An 18,958-nucleotide genomic window follows, 5' to 3' on the forward strand; every position below is an offset into this window, starting at 1 on the left:
TAGCATTATTTTGGTTATAAATGTACTCTACGCAACAGAAAATCTGAGGAGCCACTTGGGAGCCAAAAGAACCGGCTCTCTAGAAAGAGCCGGAATTCCCATCACTATGGACAGCACCGTGCACTCCGGTCCAGTAGGTGGCGATGACGCACCTTTACATTGGTTCTCAGTGGGAGGCTGGTAGACAGCAACATTAAATCGACTTCATTAGGCTTGATTCCGACCGGTACCGGTTAAGATGCCGGTGTCAGAGACGGATGGGAGCCTGAGGGAGCGATGTTTCCAGGCTGTCGGGAGGCATTTCGCCGCTTTGGGGACAGAGGCGGTTCTCGGTAAGAGCACCGTAGGCTAACGGCTCTTGTGTCGTTGGTATTGAGCGCGTTTCTCACCTAGCTGCCGTGTTTCTCCAGCTCTTCCGTCACGTCTCATCTCGGACCTCCTGCCCTACCTGACCGTGTGTCAGCTGGACCAGGTGCAGCCGGTCCTGAACCGGAGAGGTACGGTCCGTCCACACGAACGGTCTCCGAGCTGGGAAAGTCTCGTTCACCGTCAAGTGTTTTGTGTTTTAGGGATTTCCACCTTCCCTGGTTGGTTTAAGATCTTGCAAGATTTGTCCGGCTTCACTACGGTAGGTTTGACCCCTTTTCAGTCTCATAAATCAGCAGGATGTGTTTCTAACTCTGCTGTTGCGTTTCAGGCACTAAAGTTCAACACAGAAGAAAAGGCGAAGCAGGAAGTGATGAGATTTCTTTTTATACTCGTGTTTTATGGCTTTAGAAACCGCTACATCACGAGACACGGCACACATTTGAAGAGCAGGTCTTTCTTGTTGGCTGCTGCTAGTTGCATCGAAGAGGTTTTAGTCCTGGATATTACCAACAGGTGCCTTAATTCTTTAACTTGCGATCAGAGAGCTCTTATAACTCTGTTGGAGAAGAATGTTAGGAGGGTCGGTTGCTCTTTGGCGGACCTGGCAGGGACAGAGGCACCGGCTGTACTGTACACCCTCCATCGGCTGTTCGACCATGGGGCAGCTACAAAGCTTTGCATGAATATGGACTCTCCCACTGTGCTGGCCTGGCTCCTACATGGACGGGGAACCCAGTATGTCAACCCAAAGATGAAGAAGCCAAACCAGATCTGTTGCACTTCAGAAACATCTTCAGCCAATGAACAAGTAGCCAGTCTCCATCCTCATACAGAGGCTTCAGATGCTGAAGAGGATCACCGTACTCCAAGCAAACGCCCCAGGTTGGACAACATGGTACTGGGGGATTCTGGAGACTTGGTCTTTACTGTGGATCCACGTGTTCTCTGTCAGACCTTTGGTTGCTCTGCTGCTCCTTCAGCTGAAGTCTGTTCCAGGGGTCAGATTGAATGTCTGGAGATCAGATCTTGTACACCTGATTCCCTCAAAGTCCTGAGTCCAGCTCTACCCACATTTTTCTGCCTTCGCTCTCTAACTCTTCTGAACTCCTGTAAGTTTATTTCTGATTGATCTTTGGGGCAGCTCAAGGGCTCACACAAACCCATTTCAACAGTCTGAATCTTTGTCCTTCGCAGCTTTAGATACGAACCAGGAGCTTTTCTCTGCTGATGTGAGAATTTTAAAAAATAATTTCATTTTTCAGGGGGAACACCCTCATCCCCAGCCACCACCACCCCAACAAAACAAGCAAAAAAACAAACAAACAAAAAAAAAACAACAAACGAATAAAGTGGCTGTGGTGACCTATGACCCCTATAGGGTCGATGTATTACCCTGGTTCTGAATCTGTCTGACAGGAATGATTGCAAGGCCCTCCTGAGTCAGATGTGTTGGATAGGAAGCGTTCTCAAAAAGAGTCAGACTGATACTTCTTATTACATTTTAGAGGGAAGTCTGGGTCAAGAAGTGGTCCAGTGAAGGAAATCTGGTACTGTTTATAAAAAAAATATGCTCCACGTTTCCAAACATTGCTTTTAACAAGCATGTGTGCCCTTTTAAATTTAGTTTCTTCAAGGCCTCTAATCTTGCATGCACTGCAGCTAAAGTTGCTCCAGAATTATTTAGTCTTCCTAACTCAGTAGACCTCAGACTAGTCCATCATTGTAGGTTTAGATGGGTTAGTCTGTAGTAGAGCTGCTGAAGACCAGAGTAAAATTTAAACATTAGTGATCATTGCAGTGATGAGTCCTCTTTGAGTTCAGCCATCACAACTTTGTAATGTTTCTGTGCGTTTCATCATTTTATCATTGGAACCAGGTGTGAACGGAGGACAGAACGAGGCCATCAGATCCATGATGCGGATGCAGCTCTCTCTGACTATACTGTATGGTTCATAGAAGTCCATGCAGCTTTTTGCGAGGTTGATAGTGATGAATTTGTGGTATAGGCAGCCTAAGATCATAGGAATTGACTGGATTTAAGGTTCCAGATCATGCTATTTTAAACCTACGAGGGCAAAGGTAGGCACAATATACAATATACTACCATCGGCACTATTGAGATGTTAGTTTATCTTGAGTTATTTTCATCAGCTTGAATGTATACCTGGAAATGAAACCATTCGTTTCAGTGTAGCTCTGCCCACACCTGCATTAACAAAATCACACATACGTCAGCATCTTAGGCGAGCCTGTTGTTGTTGTATTGTCCTTGGTAGTCCAATTGTTAAAGAGTTGGCCTTTCGTCTTGTTTTGTCATCTGCTGACGCCAGTTCAACTCCTGATGTCGGCAGTAATTTATTTAGCCAGCTGAAGCAGATTTCATGTTTTCATATTTTCATATTTGTTTTGTTTTGTTCCTTCTCATTATTTTCTGAAATGTACTGATAAACATTAGACTTTCATATATATTAGATTCATTACACACAACTAAAGGAATGACGATGACAATGTGGAATGACCTTCCAAGCACTACCAGAACTGCGGCGTCCTTTTCAATTTTCAAGAAACTCCTGAAGACCCATCTTCTAAACTAGCACCCTCCCTGCACCCGTCCCCCCTCTCTACCGTCCACTCCTTTGTTCCCTCCTCTCCATGACTGATGTCAAGTTGTTGTTATTGTTGTTGTTAGCCTCAAGGGCAACATGCCAATTATCACTTGTAAGTTGCTTTGGACAAAGCGTCTGCTAAATACATAAACAAACATAAACATAAGTAGTTCAAGCCTTTTATTGTTTCTAATATTGGTGATTTTGGCGTACAGCTCATGAAAACCCAAAATTCCTATCAAAAAATTAGCATATTTCTTCTGACCAATGAAAGAAAAGTGTTTAATACAAAAAAAAAGTCAACCTTCAAATAATTATGTTCAGTTATGCACTCAACACTTGGTCGGGAATCTTTTTGCAGAAATGACTGCTTCAATGCAGCGTGGCATGGAGGCAATCAGCCTTTGGGTGTGAGGTGTTATGGAGGCCCAGGATGCTTCGATAGCGGCCTTAAGCTCATCCAGAGTGTTGGGTCTTGCGTCTCTCAACTTTCTCTTCACAATATCCCACAGGTTCTCTATGGGGTTTAGGTCAGGAGAGTTGGCAGGCCAACTGAGCACAGTAATACCATGGTCAGTAAACCATTTACCAGTGGTGTTGGCACTGTGAGCAGGTGCCAGGTCGTGCTGAAAAATGAAATCTTCATCTCCATAAAGCTTTTCAGCAGACGGAAGCATGAAGTGCTCCAAAATCTCCTGATAGCTAGCTGCATTGACCCTGCCCTTGATAAAACCCAGTGGACCAACACCAGCAGCTGACATGGCACCCCAGACCATCACTGACTGTGGGTACTTGACACTGGACTTCAGGCATTTTGGCATTTCCCTCTGCCCAGTCTTCCTCCAGACTCTGGCACCTTTATTTCCGAATGACTTGCAAAATTTGCTTTCCTCCAAAAAAGTACCTTGGATCACTGAGCAACAGTCCAGTGCTGCTTCTCTGTAGCCCAAGTCAGGCGCTTCTGCCGCTGTTTCTGGTTCAAAAGTGGCTTGACCTGGGAATGCAGCACCTGTAGCCCATTTCCTGTACACGTTGGCTCTGGATGTTTCTACTCCAGATTCAGTCCACTGCTTCCGCAGGTCCCCCAAGGTCTGGAATCGGTCCTTCTCCACAATCTTCCTCAGGGTCCAGTCACCTCTTCTCATTGTGCAGCGTTTCCTTCCCACAGACTTCCCACTGAGGTGCCTTGATACAGCACTCTGGGAACAGCCTATTTGTTCAGAAATTTCTTTCTGTGTCTTACCCTCTTGCTTGAGGGTGTCAATGATGGGCTTCTGGACAGCAGTCAGGTCGGCAGTCTTACCCATGATTGCAGTTTTGAGTAATGAACCAGGCTGGGAGTTTTTAAAAGCCTCTGGAATCTTTTGCAGGTGTTTAGAGTTAATTAGTTGATTCAGATGATTAGGTTAATAGCTCGTTTAGAGAACCTTTTCATGATATGCAAATTTTTTGAGATAGGAATTTTTGGTTTTCATGAGCTGTATGCCAAAATCATCAATATTAGAAGCAATAAAAGGCTCGAACTACTTCAGTTGTGTGTAATGAATCTAATATATATGAAAGTCTAATGTTCAGTTTCACTTTTATGTATAATTGGGTGTGTGTTTTTTATTAGCATTTCTATTACTCATAATCTAGTTAAAGCATATCTTATCAATCAATCAAAATCATTATAAATGACACTAGAATAGGCACAAGTCTTATGGAGGACTTATTTACTAACTTGGGTCAGACACAGACAAGGAAGTGCTGAAGCTGGGTGAAGACACTTGTAAAATTTAATGATGAATTTTTGATCTGACTTCTGAGCAGTGAACAGGTAAGTGGACATTCTTCACATGGGAAGTCCCACTTTCACCAACTGCAGACCTGCAGCTATATATCATTTTTTTGGCCCTAAAGTCTATGCCACCCTATGCCTGCAACTAAGAGAAAGTGGGCATTAGTGACCTACTTCCAGGGGAGGTGGGTTTCAGGTCCCAAGACCAGCTTCAGGGGGAGGAGCAGGGCCTGACGATGCACTTTGTTTGCATTGAGGCTTCTGCAGGCTTTTCAAAATAAAACTCAAAATTAGCTGTTTAGACAGGAAAGTGCATGAATATAGCCAAAAAGGTTGGGGGGGGGTATTTTTCACGAGGATAACATTACATGGTAAAAATATGTTGAAATGTAGATTTTCTTGGATAGGACCCCTAAAGAACTGATCAGGTTGGGCCTGTTTTTGGCTGCAATGGGAGAATGTTTGTTTTCCCCTTCAGATGTTGATATGGTGGTGATGTTGACGTTTGAAAGGGGATGGCTTAAAATTAAATACAGTGGTTACCAGCCACCAATTGCGGAAGTTGTCCCACTTAAAAAGACGAGAAATCTGTAATTTTCATATACAATCCAGGAGATTCCATTGTATGATTTTTAAAGAATCTATTTGTAAAATGGTGCAGAAAATAAGTGTTTAATACATACAAACAAGCAAGAATTCTGACCCTCACACACCTGTTATTTCTTCTTGAAGAAGCTCTTGTAACCTCTACTCATTACCTGCATTAATAGCACCTGTTTGAGTTTGTTATATAAGACACCTGCCCACACATTTAAACAGTCAGACTCCCAACAGGAAAGCAGCTCAATGAGAAGGAATCAACTGTTGAAATGATATAAAAAAATTGCATAAGTACAAGATCAATGATAATCTCCCCTCAAACTGGGGCTCCATGTAAGATCTGACATGTTGGGGTTAAAATGATCTTGAGAAGTGTGAAGAAACTGCCCAGAACTACATGGTGGTGGTGGGGCAGTAAGGTTACTTCTGGTATCACACTAAGTCATCATGGATTAAAATCTTGCAGTGCTCAAAGTCCCCCTGCTTAAGCCAGCTCATCTAAAATGTGTAATGCAATGTGGTCCGGTGAGATCAAAATAAAACTCTTTGGTATAAATGGGTTTTGGCACAGGAGTTAAGTGCTTGCCCCTAATCAGAAGGGTACAGGTTTGAGCCCCGCTCAGTCTGCTGCTGTCATTTGTGTCCTTGGGCAAGACATTTAACCCACCTTGCCTGCTGGTGGTGGTCGGAGGGACCGGTGGTGCCAGTGTTAAGCCGGGCGTACACTGTGCGACTTTTTCACTCGTAGCACTCAGCTTCAGCTCAAACTGTACGACTTCCTCGCAGAGCAGATCTCACGAGTCATGCGCTCACACTGCACGACCCAGTTCTCGGATGCGACCTGACTGCTCACACTGTACGTCTGGTAGCAACACATCGGCCCTAAAAATATGCTAAAAATAGCTGTTTTTACACAACACGTAATTTGCCTGTTGTCCTTCGGGAGTGCTGCAGGAGGACACACAGGGAATTATGGGGGTTGGATGAGAAAAACGAAATAAAGAAAGTAAATCTGTGTTTTGTGATCAGTTTAATCTGACATGAACACAACAAACACGGTTTCTTGACAATCTTTGTGAGTAAAAAAACGTGTAGAAATAGTGGGCGAGTGGTCTTGATGCATGATTGCGCATGCGCCGTGAGCGGTTCTGATACATTTTGGGCTGCAGCTGCTCGCAGCGCCGCTTCAACAGTGCGATACCCTCACGAGGGATGAGCGAAATATTAAACACGCCAGAAGTCCGTGCAAGCTCACGATTGCTGATCGGTAGCTGGTCACATGGTGTTAATCGCCTCTCGTAACCCCCCTGTACACTACACGACGCTCGGCGCAAAACTCGCCCCGATCTCGTGGATTCTCGCACGAGTGTAAAATCGGCTCAAAAAAGTGAAAAAGTCGCACAGTGGACGCCCGGCTTTAGACAGACTGGTCTTTGTCAGTGCGCCCCAGGGCAGCTGTGGCTACAATGTAGCTCATTACCACCAGGGTGTGGATGGGTGAATGACTATGTTGTGAAGCGCCTTGGGGGGTTCCAGGACTCTACCGCTATCTCAAATACAGGCCATTTATCATTTAAATAGGGGGAAGAATTCTGAGTTGCATCCCTAGAACACCAAACCCACTGTAAACATGGGGTGGAAATGTTAGGCTTTGGGGCAGCTTTTCTTCTAAGGGAGCAGGACGACTGATTAAGGAAAGTATGAATGGGGCCATCATGTATTGTGAGATTTTGGGCAAAGCCTTCTATCCATGAAAGCACCTAAGATTAGGCATAGCTAGAGCTGCCAGCATGACAATGATCCCAAACACACACCCCAGACATGGGAGTACTACGTAAAAAGCAGACATAACATACAATGTGATTTTCCTGGATTTTTTTTACATCCTGTCTCTCTTAGTTGAAACAAACCTATAATGAAAGTTACAGGCCTCTTTACAGGGGGCAACTTGTACAATTGATGGCTACTAAATATTTGTTGGCCCACTGTATTTGGTAATAATGCAACGGATCTGTCATTTATTCTAGAGAACACCTCTGAACTAGCCTGGCAAGCCAGACTAAATAAATGTATTATTTAGAGAGTTGTGATTGGCTAGCCAGAGTCCTGGTAGGAGCTGCAGAGGTTCCAATGGAGCATGCTCAGACCAATCTTTGCAAAGCAAGAATTTGGTCTAGTTCACTAGGCTACCTCTGAACGGCCTTATTGTGAAAGTTAATTTTCATCAATGATCCATTTACAGCTATATTAAAAGAGAATGATGTGTTGGATGTGGCGGCAGCCCTGAAGAAGCTCTCTGACAGCTCCTGCAGCAGCCTTACTGAGCTGAGCATCGGTGTCCTGCCATCCATCGAGCTAATGATTAATATAGTGGAATCCTTCCCCAGACTGACGTCCCTCAGCGTGGAGATCCAAAAGGCCTTCTGGCTACCACCAGACATCTTTCATCCTCCCTTGTCTGCTGAGTCAGGTGATGTGAAATAAAAGGAAAGCGTGAGATTCAAACTCACATTTCCTCCTTTGAGCGACCTACCTCATTTCCCTCTTGAATTGATTGAAAAGAGAAATTTTGTAAATATTTGAAATTCATCTTGTTTATTTCTGTTTATGACAGCAAGTCATTACTATAGTAGAATTTTAAAGTAGGAAGATGCTTTTGGGAACAAAATCATGTAGATAAACCTTGACTAATGCTATATTCTTTTCATTAAAAAAAATTAGGTAACGCTTCCTTTTACAGTCCCCTAATTACTAAGTACTTACATGGTAATTACATAGTAAGTTAAAGTGTATTGTTGTTTCAGAGTTTTTAAGCGGTTATTACCATGTAACTGAGGTTCAATTCTGGTTTTTGTTTTATTAATCATTCCCAGTAAATAATGTTTTGCACAATAATTACACTTTTTTACAATTATACACTTTAGTTACACAATAAAACACTTTGACTTACTATGTAATTACCATGTAAGTACTTAGTAATTAGGGCACTGTAAAAGGAAGCATTACCAAAAATTACAATCCATTAAAACGTGACAGAAAATGTAACAAAGTGATTAAGGACCGAATTAGTAAAGTTGGTTAATGAAAGTGAACCTGGTTTGTTTTGTTTTGAGCAGAGCTGCCTTTGGAGAAGCTAACAGTCAAGATAAGTGACGACCAGACAGATGTCCGCTTCATCACGTCTCTGTTGAGTCGCTCCCCACATCTCACCGTGCTTCACGTAGTTGGATTGAGACCTACTGGTTCCACTCAAAGACAGCTCCTCTCTGCGATCTCAGGTAAGATCCCCTGCCTTAAACTGGGTCTGTGGCTTATGAACCATGCAAACATAAACATTACCAGTGGACCAAATTATACTCATGAAATGAACTAGTGATTCACCGATATGAAATTTTTGCGCCGATACCGATATCCTATATTAATATCACTGTTATGGCAGATAACTGATGTTTGCCGATACCGATATACTATGCTTCTAAAATCCGCAGATTTTGTGTAGAATGAAAATGATTAAAGCTGAATTTACGTTATTATTTACACACACCACACACATTTATGCTTCTGAGATTATTACAATCACTGTCACATGACTAAACAAATACACACCTTCAGCCCGGTTTAATTGATCGGGCCGATACTGATATGTTAAAAAATGACTAATATCGGCCAATACTGATTATAATGCCAATATATTGTGCATCTCTGAAATTAACCGTTATAAAGGCCACATTCTACATATATTTTCTCATTTGTGTACCTGAAATTTAACATTCAGACTTTAGTTTTGGGAGAAACTGCAGAATTTACTACAAATTAACTGGTTTCAGTTTATTTTTATGGCATTAATTCAGAGCAAACATCATCTTATCCTAGGAGCTCTTGTTATTTACAGGAAAGACAACTAAAGTTATCCTTAAAGATTTTCTAATACAACACAGTCTGATTATTAGGGTTTGTAAATTTAAACACTTTTATTTTTTAACAAAGTGTTAAATGATCACATCATGGGTACTTTTCAGAGTCAAATCGCCACTTACGGTTCCTCGACTTTGAGGACATGAAACTGTGTGGCTGTCTCCCTGAGATCCTAAACCTACTGAGAGCCTGCAAGCTGGAAGGTAAAACACTTGAAGAAAAGCAATTTAGCTGCAATTTGTTTAGAAAATGTAGAGAAAGTTGACTTCTTTGCCATTTCCTATTCATTTTTAAACCAGATAACGTTTTAGTCTGTGGAGTCCAGACAGAGTCAGCAGGTAGCTGTGAGGACACGACTGTCTTGTGCTAACTGAATGCTTGGAGTTTGTGTCTTCCTGCTCTGAATCCTGTCTCAGCTGAACTCTTTTCCTTAGAGCTGCGGCTGGGTGACTGTCGTCTTCTTGAGAACTGCGTTAACCAAGAAGAGAGTGTGCAGCAACTGGTGGCTGCTTTGAAGATGGTGCCTTCTCTCTGCAAACTAAGTCTGGCACAAAATCGCCTTTGTAAGCTGTTTTCATCTTCATCTTTCACTATCCAAACTACTTCTGGACAATGGACACGGGCTAACCCAGTTGACATGTCCTCCTTAGGTCCTTCATGATGTTTTTTGTCTGAGCTTCGATCATTTTTAGAAGACTTGTTTGTAATTAACCATGAAAATTGATCTAATGGTGACTTCGGATCCATTATCATCTTATTAGACATCTATTAGATCCCAGGTATCTGGTATCTAGAACCCTGGACCTAAAGATGGTGGACTTGATGTTGGGGTTTGTTCTCCACTCTGCGACTATGAGAAACCATAGTTCAGGTTATATTAACAGGATTCAAATATAAACTGTAGATCTAGATTTTATCGTAGCGTCATGTTAAATGATGACCCGCACTTGTATAGCACCTCTCAGAGTAAGGACTCCAAAGCGCTTTACACTACAGTGTATCATTCATCCATTCACACACTCATTCACACACTGATGGTGATGAGCTACGATGTAGCCACAGCTGCCCTGGGGCGCACTGACAGAGGCGAGGCTGCCGAGCACAGGCGCCACCGGTCCATCCGACCACCACCAGCAGGCAAAGGGGGTTAAGTGTCTTGCCCAAGGACACAACAGCAGAATTCTGTCCGGAGCCGGGATCGAACCTGCAACCTTCCGATTACTGGACAACCCGCTCAACCTGCTGAGCTACTGCTGCCCCAAAAAAGAGCACATTGCTGGTTAGAGCCTCCTTCGAGCAGTGTTTAGAGAAACATAGCAGGAACTCGTTCAAAAAATGTGCACATACACACATATAATTTAGGCTTTGGAAGTCATTTTTGTGTGAAAAATGTTTTTTCTTTCAAACCAGATGTGACCTGCTGGCTTGATCCAGAGGAAACTTTAAATGTTTATAATTATACTAATGATGGACCACAACCATCCAGTTATGAGCCTGCTGCTTGCCCCAGAGAACCGAGACAAGCCAGAGAGAGAAACGATGGCCAAAGAGAGATTTAGCTACTGTGTCAGGAGGTTCTGTGGAGCGAGCAGGTGTCTCAGTGAGTGAACGATGCTAGCTAGCTAGCCAGCTTAAGCTTGTGTCAAGTCAAGTTTTCTTTATGCCGGACTCTTAGTCCATTTCACAGAAGTAAAAAAAAAAACATTGTACAAATAAAATGAAATGAGCACAATATGATACTCAGACAAAGTAATCATGAGAACAAGAGATGATAACGTAGTGTGAAAATAAAGTATAAATTATTATAACTGTCTGTAATCTAAAAAAGAAGACTGTTATGATAATTTCTACATCTTTGACTGGTAACGTCTTGCATTGACACAGGTACTGGTTAGATTTAAAACAATCACGTTTTAAGAATTGTTCAGCCTACAACCTCAACAACTGCGCTAACATCACAATATCGCACAAATTACTGTCATGTACCAGAAAATTCAAATATTATTGGTCATTATGAATAATATTGATTCTTAACAATAATAAACTAATGAGCGTCTGTCAGCTGTTTCATACTCGTTAATATCCGTTCACGTAACGTAGTGTAGAGTTAGCATACGTATGTATTTTGGGTGCTTTACACTACATTTGACCAATAAGATGTGAATTTCTATATAAATATGGAAATCCAATCTGATTGGTCTTTGAATGTTTAACCAGAAGAATTAGAATTCTTTGTTTATTCAGGGATCATAAGACACTTCGTATTAATTCAGACAGAGTCAAGTTTATAAAAAGTAAGAAATTTATTTTCTAAACAATTAAAAACATGACAATTAGGAAACACTATGTGATGAATGAATCTAAGTGGATGGAATGTGAGGTGTGGTGATGTGTGAGTGTGATGTTATCAGAACCCTCGTATCTGGAGAAACTGAGTTTTGAGTGGGAGTGAATTTAGTCTGCTGTAAACTATAAGTGATGGTTTATAAATCCACATCAGACACAATCTGTCATGTCTACATACCCTCTCAAAGACCCTCGTGGTAGACCCGGAATGTGTTGAAGTCATTGGACCCCAAAGGCACCGAAGTCCGTAGAAGAAACCGCAGTGCCACTAGACCGGTCTTAGAGTTGTCTCCGGGTCACAACAGGTAGTTATTTGTGTCTATGGAAGGGCTCTTAAGGAGTCGGAGTTGGTTAGCTTTATTCTGAAGGAACCGTTTGCGATCAGCTGTAGCGTGCAATGGGTTTTGACAGCTTGTCAAAAGATGAGATGGGAGAAGAGTTTTCCTCCGGTGGCCAGTCCAGAGTTAGGCTCAACCGACTCACTAGGAAGTGAGTTCTGTTTTAGTAATTGCCGTGTTTTGACTTGCTGACAAATCACAATCTTACATGTAAAGGGGTTTTGCCAACAAACCTCAGAAACCACACCTCGCATAGATACAGGAGCTCTGATTTGTGGAACAGAAAGCAATGTGTCATGAGATTAGTTCAACCTTGTCATCGTCATGTGTGTGAGTGTGTGAGCTGTCAGTAGATAGTGATACACTTGTTAAATCAAACTTTACTGATCATAACATAATAATATTCATTTCAACTTCAGTAATTTAAGCACAGATTAATCAAAACATTGTTATTATTCTTCAGCCATTAGCCATTATTATTCATTCAACCATATGATTGTTTACGTATTTCATTGCAGCATCCAGTATTCCTTATTATAATGGTTCATTCTTATAAAAGTTCATTCTTCTTGTTCTGTGAAGCAAAGCAGATAAAGATAAGAGGAAACTTGAGAGGGACCTTGGTCCAGCAACTGTATCTTTCTTGCAGATTAAAGGTTCCAGTTAAGACTTTTGACCCCATATGACCGGATACTGAAGAGGTCACACTGTAGGTGAAAAACTGACCATTTTTGGACGCTACAGTAGCTTAGCTCTTAGAGAGAAGGAAAGACACCCGTCATCTTGTTCAGGGCAGGTAGTTCCGACCTGGGTCCGCTCTAGAAATCGGCTTCCCTGGCCTGCTAGGGAGTTTTAAAAGCTCCCCATCCTCTTCTGGACCTCATCGTGGACCTCCCTGACCTGGTTCTGACGGTGATCCGGGCTCTAGGAGCCTTCAGGTGTTTTTCAAAACTCCGCCATGGGGAGGATGGTAGGCCTGTTGAACTCCCATCACATCACTGGGATAGTAATCATCCGGTCTGAAGTGCACACCACGAAATGACCTTCTTTTCAGCAACACAAAACACACCAGGCATGGAAGATCGTGCCTTTCATTCTCTTATTTGGAAACTCATGGACTCGATGTCCAGACATGCTGGAGTTTGTACAGCCACTACACAATAGTTTACCATTTTTAAGAAAAATGGAAGCAATGCAAACCTAGTGAACACACACTGACTCGATAACATGACCTCTCTACCTTAAAATTACCTACTTGCCACACTGAGCTTCAGGCAGGACTAGCTTATAACTCCCCCTCGTTACATCAGAGGTTAAGAAATCCACAATAAGCGTTTCAAATAGTATTTTTTGGACAGCATTTTATATAAAATCAAAATACAATTTAACCTGCAATTTGCTCTTTAACATTACTCGTGGTCAGCCAAGTCCACAGCAGCCAGACACAAGTTTCTTGATTTAAAGGTTGAATATGGAACATGGCCACTCTGGCGATATCTAGTGTTTAGAGGTGGTAGTGCAACAACAGCAAACATTTTCCGGTTGGGGTGTTTATTCACTGCTGACAAGTTAAGTAACCAGTCAGCACCATGTCCCGTGACAAATCATACAGGGTAAGAACTAATTTCCACTAATATTATTAATTATATGGATTTTAGCCAACACGTCACACAGCCAACTCACAACCGGGGCACACCCTAGATTTGGTCATCACGCATAGCCTGTCTACCCGTGTGCTCTCTGTTGTTGATTTGGCTGTCTCTGACCACTATTGCGTGTTTTTTAAAATCACCGGTTTCACCCAGCGGGAGACCTCTGTGAGAACTGTCAGGAAACGTCATCTAACGCCTGAAGTGGCTACAGGTTTTATTGATACCTTAGAAAAGATACCTCCTATTGCTTTACCTGCTCCCTGTGATTTTATAGTGAACAATTTTAACAGCAGGCTTCAGTCCACCCTTGACCGTATGGCCCTACAACAATTTAAAAAGATACAGCCTAGACTTACATTCCCATGGAGAAACAAAGCTCTCAGAACACAAAAGAGGAACTGCAGGGTGGCAGAGAGAAAATGGAGAAAAAACTAAATCACTATAAACTATCAGATATACAGAGAAACTCTTAAGTCGTACAACAACGCAGTAAGGAACTAAAGTATGCATACTTCTCCAAAATCATCTCATAAAATAAAAAGAATCCATAAATCCTGTTTACCACTATCAATAAAGTTTTTAACAAAAACGCTGATGCATCTCAGGAAACACCGTCAAACTCTCTCTGTGAGGAGTTTGCAGACACCTTCAGAGGGAAGGTACACACAATCAGATGCAACATTTTATCCTCTCACAGTGACATGGTTTTATCGAAATCTGAGTGTGTACCTTTACCAGAGGAAACACTAGATAGTTTTGTCCTGGTTGAGGCTGAAACTCTAGATAAAGTTTTCTCTTCAGTAAGGCCCACCACATGTCTTTTAGATCCAGTTCCTACTTAGTTTTTTAAGCCATTTTGTGAATATTTTAGAGATGAGATTTTAACCACGATGAACTGTTCTCTTCAAACAGGGGTCTTTCCTGCTGCCTTTAAACGGGCAGTGGTGAGGCCCCTGTTGAAGAAGAGAAACTTAGATTTTAGTGATTTTAACAACTTCAGACCGATATCTAACTTACCATTCTTAAGTAAAAATTTAGAAAAGCTTGTTTTAATACAGCTTAATGATTTTATTATTGCACATAATGTCCTAGAGAAATTTCAGTCTGGTTTTAGAGTAAACCACAGCACTGAGACGGCCCTGTTAAGAGTTTTGAATGACGTAAGAATAAATTATGATGCAGAGAAAGTGACGGTTCTGGTTCTACTGGATTTAAGCGCTGCCTTTGACACAGTGGACCACAACATTCTTTTAAACCAGTTAAAACACATCAGCATCTCTGGTGCTGTCCATAAATGGTTTACTTCGTATCTCACAGACAGGACTTTTATGGTAAGTCTAGATACCTTCTGTTCTAAGACCCGTGAGATTACTTGTGGTGTGCCCCAGGGTTCGATTTTAGGCCCAGTGCTTTTTAATCTTCCACTTGGTGGTGTCGTCGGGCGACACGAGTGCAATTTCACAGTTATGCAGATGATACACAGTTGTGCATCTTTATGTCTCCTGATGACGCACAACCATTGGATGCCCTTTTTAATTGTATTTCGGATATTGAATCCTGGATGTCAGAAAACTTTCTCCAGCTTAACCGGGACAAAACCGAAGTTTTAGTCATCGTTCCTGAGACCTAGAGAGAGAAACCTTTTCCAAAGCTACAGTCACTAACTATTAATTCGTCTTCTCAAGTGAAGAACCTGGGTGTTATTTTTGACTCTGAGCTAACTTTTATTCCCCACATTAAGAATATTGCAAAAATTGGTTTTTATCACCTGGAAAACATCGCCAGAGTCCGCCCCTTTCTCTCTCTGGCCGATACAGAGGCACTGATGCATGCTTTTATCACCAGTGGAATTGATTACTGTAATGCCCTGTTTTCTGGTCTTCCCAAAAAGAGTACCTCAGGTTTACAACTCCTACAAAATTCAGCAGCTCGTGTCCTGACTAAGACCAGGAGGCAGGAGCACAGTACACCTCTCTTAAACAAGCTGCATTGGCTTCCTGTACATTTCAGGATCAATTTTAAGTTTTTTTTAATGGTTTTTAAATGTCTTAATGGTCTTGGGCCTTCTTATCTCTCAGAACTGCTTCATAAATACGAGCCTTCGCGGTCCCTGCGCTCCTCTGGCAGCCATCTCCTCATCATTCCAAAAGTCAGGACACACTCCCAAGGCGAGGCATCCTTCCAGTTTTATGGCCCTCGCCTCTGGAACAGTCTGCCAGGGGACCTCAGGGCTGTAGAGAGTGTTCTTGTTTTTTAAAGCTAGGCTCAAGACTCACTTTTTTAGTATAGCTTTTAAGTGATTTTGATCTAGTTTAGCCTGTTTTTACCATCTTTTATATATGTTATCAGTGTTTTATTACTTACTCTTTTAATTAAATAACACATTTTCTTACATATTTATTTTTACTTGTAATAATTTTTTTTAACCAGTCTTAATACTTTGTTGTACAATATTTTATAAGCGTAATTATATGTTTTCTACTTGGTTATCTTTTATCACTGTGTTTTATTTAGATTTTTATTTATCAGCTGTTTATGCTTAATTTGTTTCTTAACTTGCTGTATAGTCACTGACACTAGTCAGTGACTTGATGCAATTTGCTGGGTTCCTTATATAGGAAACATTATTTCTGATTGGCTTAATGAGCTGACCTGAATTGGAATGTTTATTATGTGAAGTGCCTTGAGACGATTCTTGTCGTGATTTGGCGCTATATAAATAAACTTGAATTGAATTGAATAGTCTCATTAGTAAACTAGTGTTTCCTCTGTGGGGGCTGGCTGCCCCGGGGGCACCGGTGGGCTGTGGCGGCCGAGGTGCTTCCATGTCTACTCTTGCCAAGACTATTGCTGCCCATCTTGGTGCTCCCGGTGCAGTTGGCTCCTTTGATGACGTTTTCGTCTTCTTTGTACCTACTACATCTACACTCAGCCAGCTGCCCTTACTCTATTACGCGCACGTGTGTGTGTGTGTGTGTGTGTGTGTGTGTGTGTGTGTGTGTGTGTGTGTGTGCAGGAGTTTGCATCTGCTTGGGACGGGATTGAGGGTGGGAGGAGGGAGATACAAAGGGGATCTCTTATGTGAATCTGTGTGGGAGGGGTGGGGAACCGACTGCTGTCTGGTTGTTTTTAATATTGTAAAGCGCTTTGAGCTGCATTTGAATGAAAAGCGCTTCGTAAATACATTTAGATTTGATTTTACAACAACATTTACGTTAGAACATCTCATGGTCTCAGAATCAGCTGCTCGACTTGTCAAGTCTGCCATTTTAGTCACAGCCTTAACGAGCGGACCTTTTAGCACCACAGTGCCCCCTAGTGGCTGGTAGATGTAAACGTAAACCCTAGTGTCGTACCGACAACATTAAACTTTATTTGCTTTTTGGAATATAGTTTTTAAAGGAAAAACTGTACATTCATTCTGCACACCTCTAAACACCATGTGTCGGTGTTATTAATAAAAATTACAGCTTTTTTAAAATGTTCCATATTCCACCTTGGGTGGATGGATGGATGGATTGATATTCCACCTTTACCGCAGTTTTTTTATGTTGCTAATTGCTTACCTGAAATAAAGGCTGGAGTTTCTCCAGTTCAGATATCCATTGTGAGGGAATTATATATAAATGTCAATTATATGAATTCACCTTTATTGAATAGATGTTTTTTTTAGCAGATTTGAAGGGAAACTGCCAAAATGTTTTAAAGATCTAAACAGAAATTGGTCCAGTTTCATAGCATTTGTGTTGTTCTCAAAAGAGTTGATCTCATGATGTGAAGTAATCTATTTTCCTGTTTCAACAGCCAAAAGTGTGTGTGTTCTGGCACACCTGTTTTCTGGATCCTCCCAGAGCCCAATAAAGCATCTGGATATCAGGTGAAAGCTGGATCCTCTCATGTTTATTTTTTTGTCTGCAGTGTGAAAATTCTAATTTACAGTTGACACTAATGCAGGAGAACGTCATTCATCTTGAACTACTGACGGAACTAAAGCCTTTTAGTCTCTGAGGGAGTTCAGTTTCATTTAGAGTACAAGCTCAGCCTTTAGATGATTGTCTGAATGTGGTGTCCTTTTTGTTCTCAACAGCTCCAACTTCATCCTGCCTGCTGATATGCTGGAGTTTGCTAAGAGACTGAGAAGTCTGTCCCCCCTGCAGGGACTGACTCTTGACCTCAGGAAGAACCCAGCTGATCGAGACCTTGACACATGGAACAAAGCACTGCAGAGGCTCCGTCCTTTCAGGCTTATTCTAGACAATGGGTGGAAGTCCACTGACACAATGCTGGACCATGTGAGCAATATGTGAAACCTAAAGACTTGACCATGACGACAGGCTGACCAGACCTAGGATTGATTTAGTTTTGTCTGGGACAGTTCACGTTGATTCGGTTACCAAGTCTAGTTGGATTAGTTTGGACCTGAAGACAAAAAAGCCTGATGGGAGGTTGTTCTGCTTATTAATTAGTCAGATTTTTGTTTTATTGTCCAGTTCAGGTTGTTGTCCTCTGGCTCTGCCAAGGAAATAAAAGATCAGTCAGTTTGACGGTTGAATCATTTATTACCCCAACATCAGTTACACTTTCAAAGCTTTTGCTCAGACTGAAAGAGTGACAGAAGACATTAAAAACAGAATTCAGAAACATAGATGAACAACAACAAGGTGAATAATAGCTCCCAGCAGCTCTATTCGTCATGGAATCAACCACCAGTCTTCATTAGTACAAACCAGTTAGAGAAAAACAGTCAGGGATCATCAAAAAATAAAAGAATTTAGATTTTTAAAGCTACTCATAAACAGTTTTATTATAAATTCAGATTGTATTTCTGGTTCATGAACAAAACAGCTGAATTGTCTGGTCTGTTTATGACAAACACACCTGCCCATCTCTGACTGTTTACTCACTCAACACTCAGTATTTGTACCTCGTGAAGATGTCTGTTATGAATGGAGAAAAAACTGGAAGGATGAGCAGAAGTGATCATTTATATTGCATCATACACAGATTCTGAGCAAAAAGAACAACTTGATTCTATAACGGCCAAAACTGTTGGCAGCCAAGAATGAACAAAATCTCCCTGAAGGTCACACAACATGGTTCAAGAGTTTCCATGTCATCAATTATTTTCTGTTACTCTTAAATAGTTTTCCACTGAAACTTATAAACAGACAGCAAAGTTTAAATTAATAAAACAAATATTATACTTTGACTCTTTTTTTTTATAAAGGTAAACAGTCCATTATCACACAGATGTGAGTGGCTGCACAGTGCGACAACATGCTTCCATCTTCTGCCCAACTCGTTTCTCGCAGCTCTCAGAATTAGGACCATGGACGTAATTTTGGGGGGGGG

At 41.6% G+C, this 18,958-nt stretch overlaps 1 protein-coding gene across 1 annotated transcript; it reads left to right on the forward strand.

Annotated features, from left to right (window-relative positions):
• The first annotated feature begins 124 nt into the window (after nucleotides 1–124).
• lrrc41 (leucine rich repeat containing 41) lies at nucleotides 125–18,150 on the forward strand. The gene is made up of 10 exons (XM_015962251.3): nucleotides 125–332; nucleotides 411–497; nucleotides 570–628; nucleotides 698–1,478; nucleotides 7,598–7,825; nucleotides 8,472–8,633; nucleotides 9,375–9,473; nucleotides 9,705–9,833; nucleotides 17,411–17,483; nucleotides 17,694–18,150. The coding sequence occupies exons 1-10, from the start codon at nucleotides 239–241 to the stop codon at nucleotides 17,911–17,913; spliced, it is 1,932 nt and encodes a 643-aa protein (XP_015817737.1). The 5' UTR covers nucleotides 125–238; the 3' UTR covers nucleotides 17,914–18,150.
• Nucleotides 18,151–18,958: the final 808 nt, after the last annotated feature.

The sequence above is a fragment of the Nothobranchius furzeri genome, chromosome 16, assembly GCF_043380555.1.
Source record: "Nothobranchius furzeri strain GRZ-AD chromosome 16, NfurGRZ-RIMD1, whole genome shotgun sequence".
In the NCBI taxonomy this organism is placed as follows: domain Eukaryota; kingdom Metazoa; phylum Chordata; class Actinopteri; order Cyprinodontiformes; family Nothobranchiidae; genus Nothobranchius; species Nothobranchius furzeri.

What these genes read in the sequence shown, in the direction of transcription:
- lrrc41 (XM_015962251.3), top strand. Translation starts at nt 239, where the DNA reads ATGCCGGTGTCAGAGACGGATGGGAGCCTGAGGGAGCGATGTTTCCAG. An exon ending in ATTTGTCCGGCTTCACTACG is followed by an intron (nt 629 to 697) that starts GTAGGTTTGACC and finishes GTTGCGTTTCAG; the next exon opens with GCACTAAAGTTCAACACAGA. An exon ending in TCCCTTGTCTGCTGAGTCAG is followed by an intron (nt 7,826 to 8,471) that starts GTGATGTGAAAT and finishes TGTTTTGAGCAG; the next exon opens with AGCTGCCTTTGGAGAAGCTA.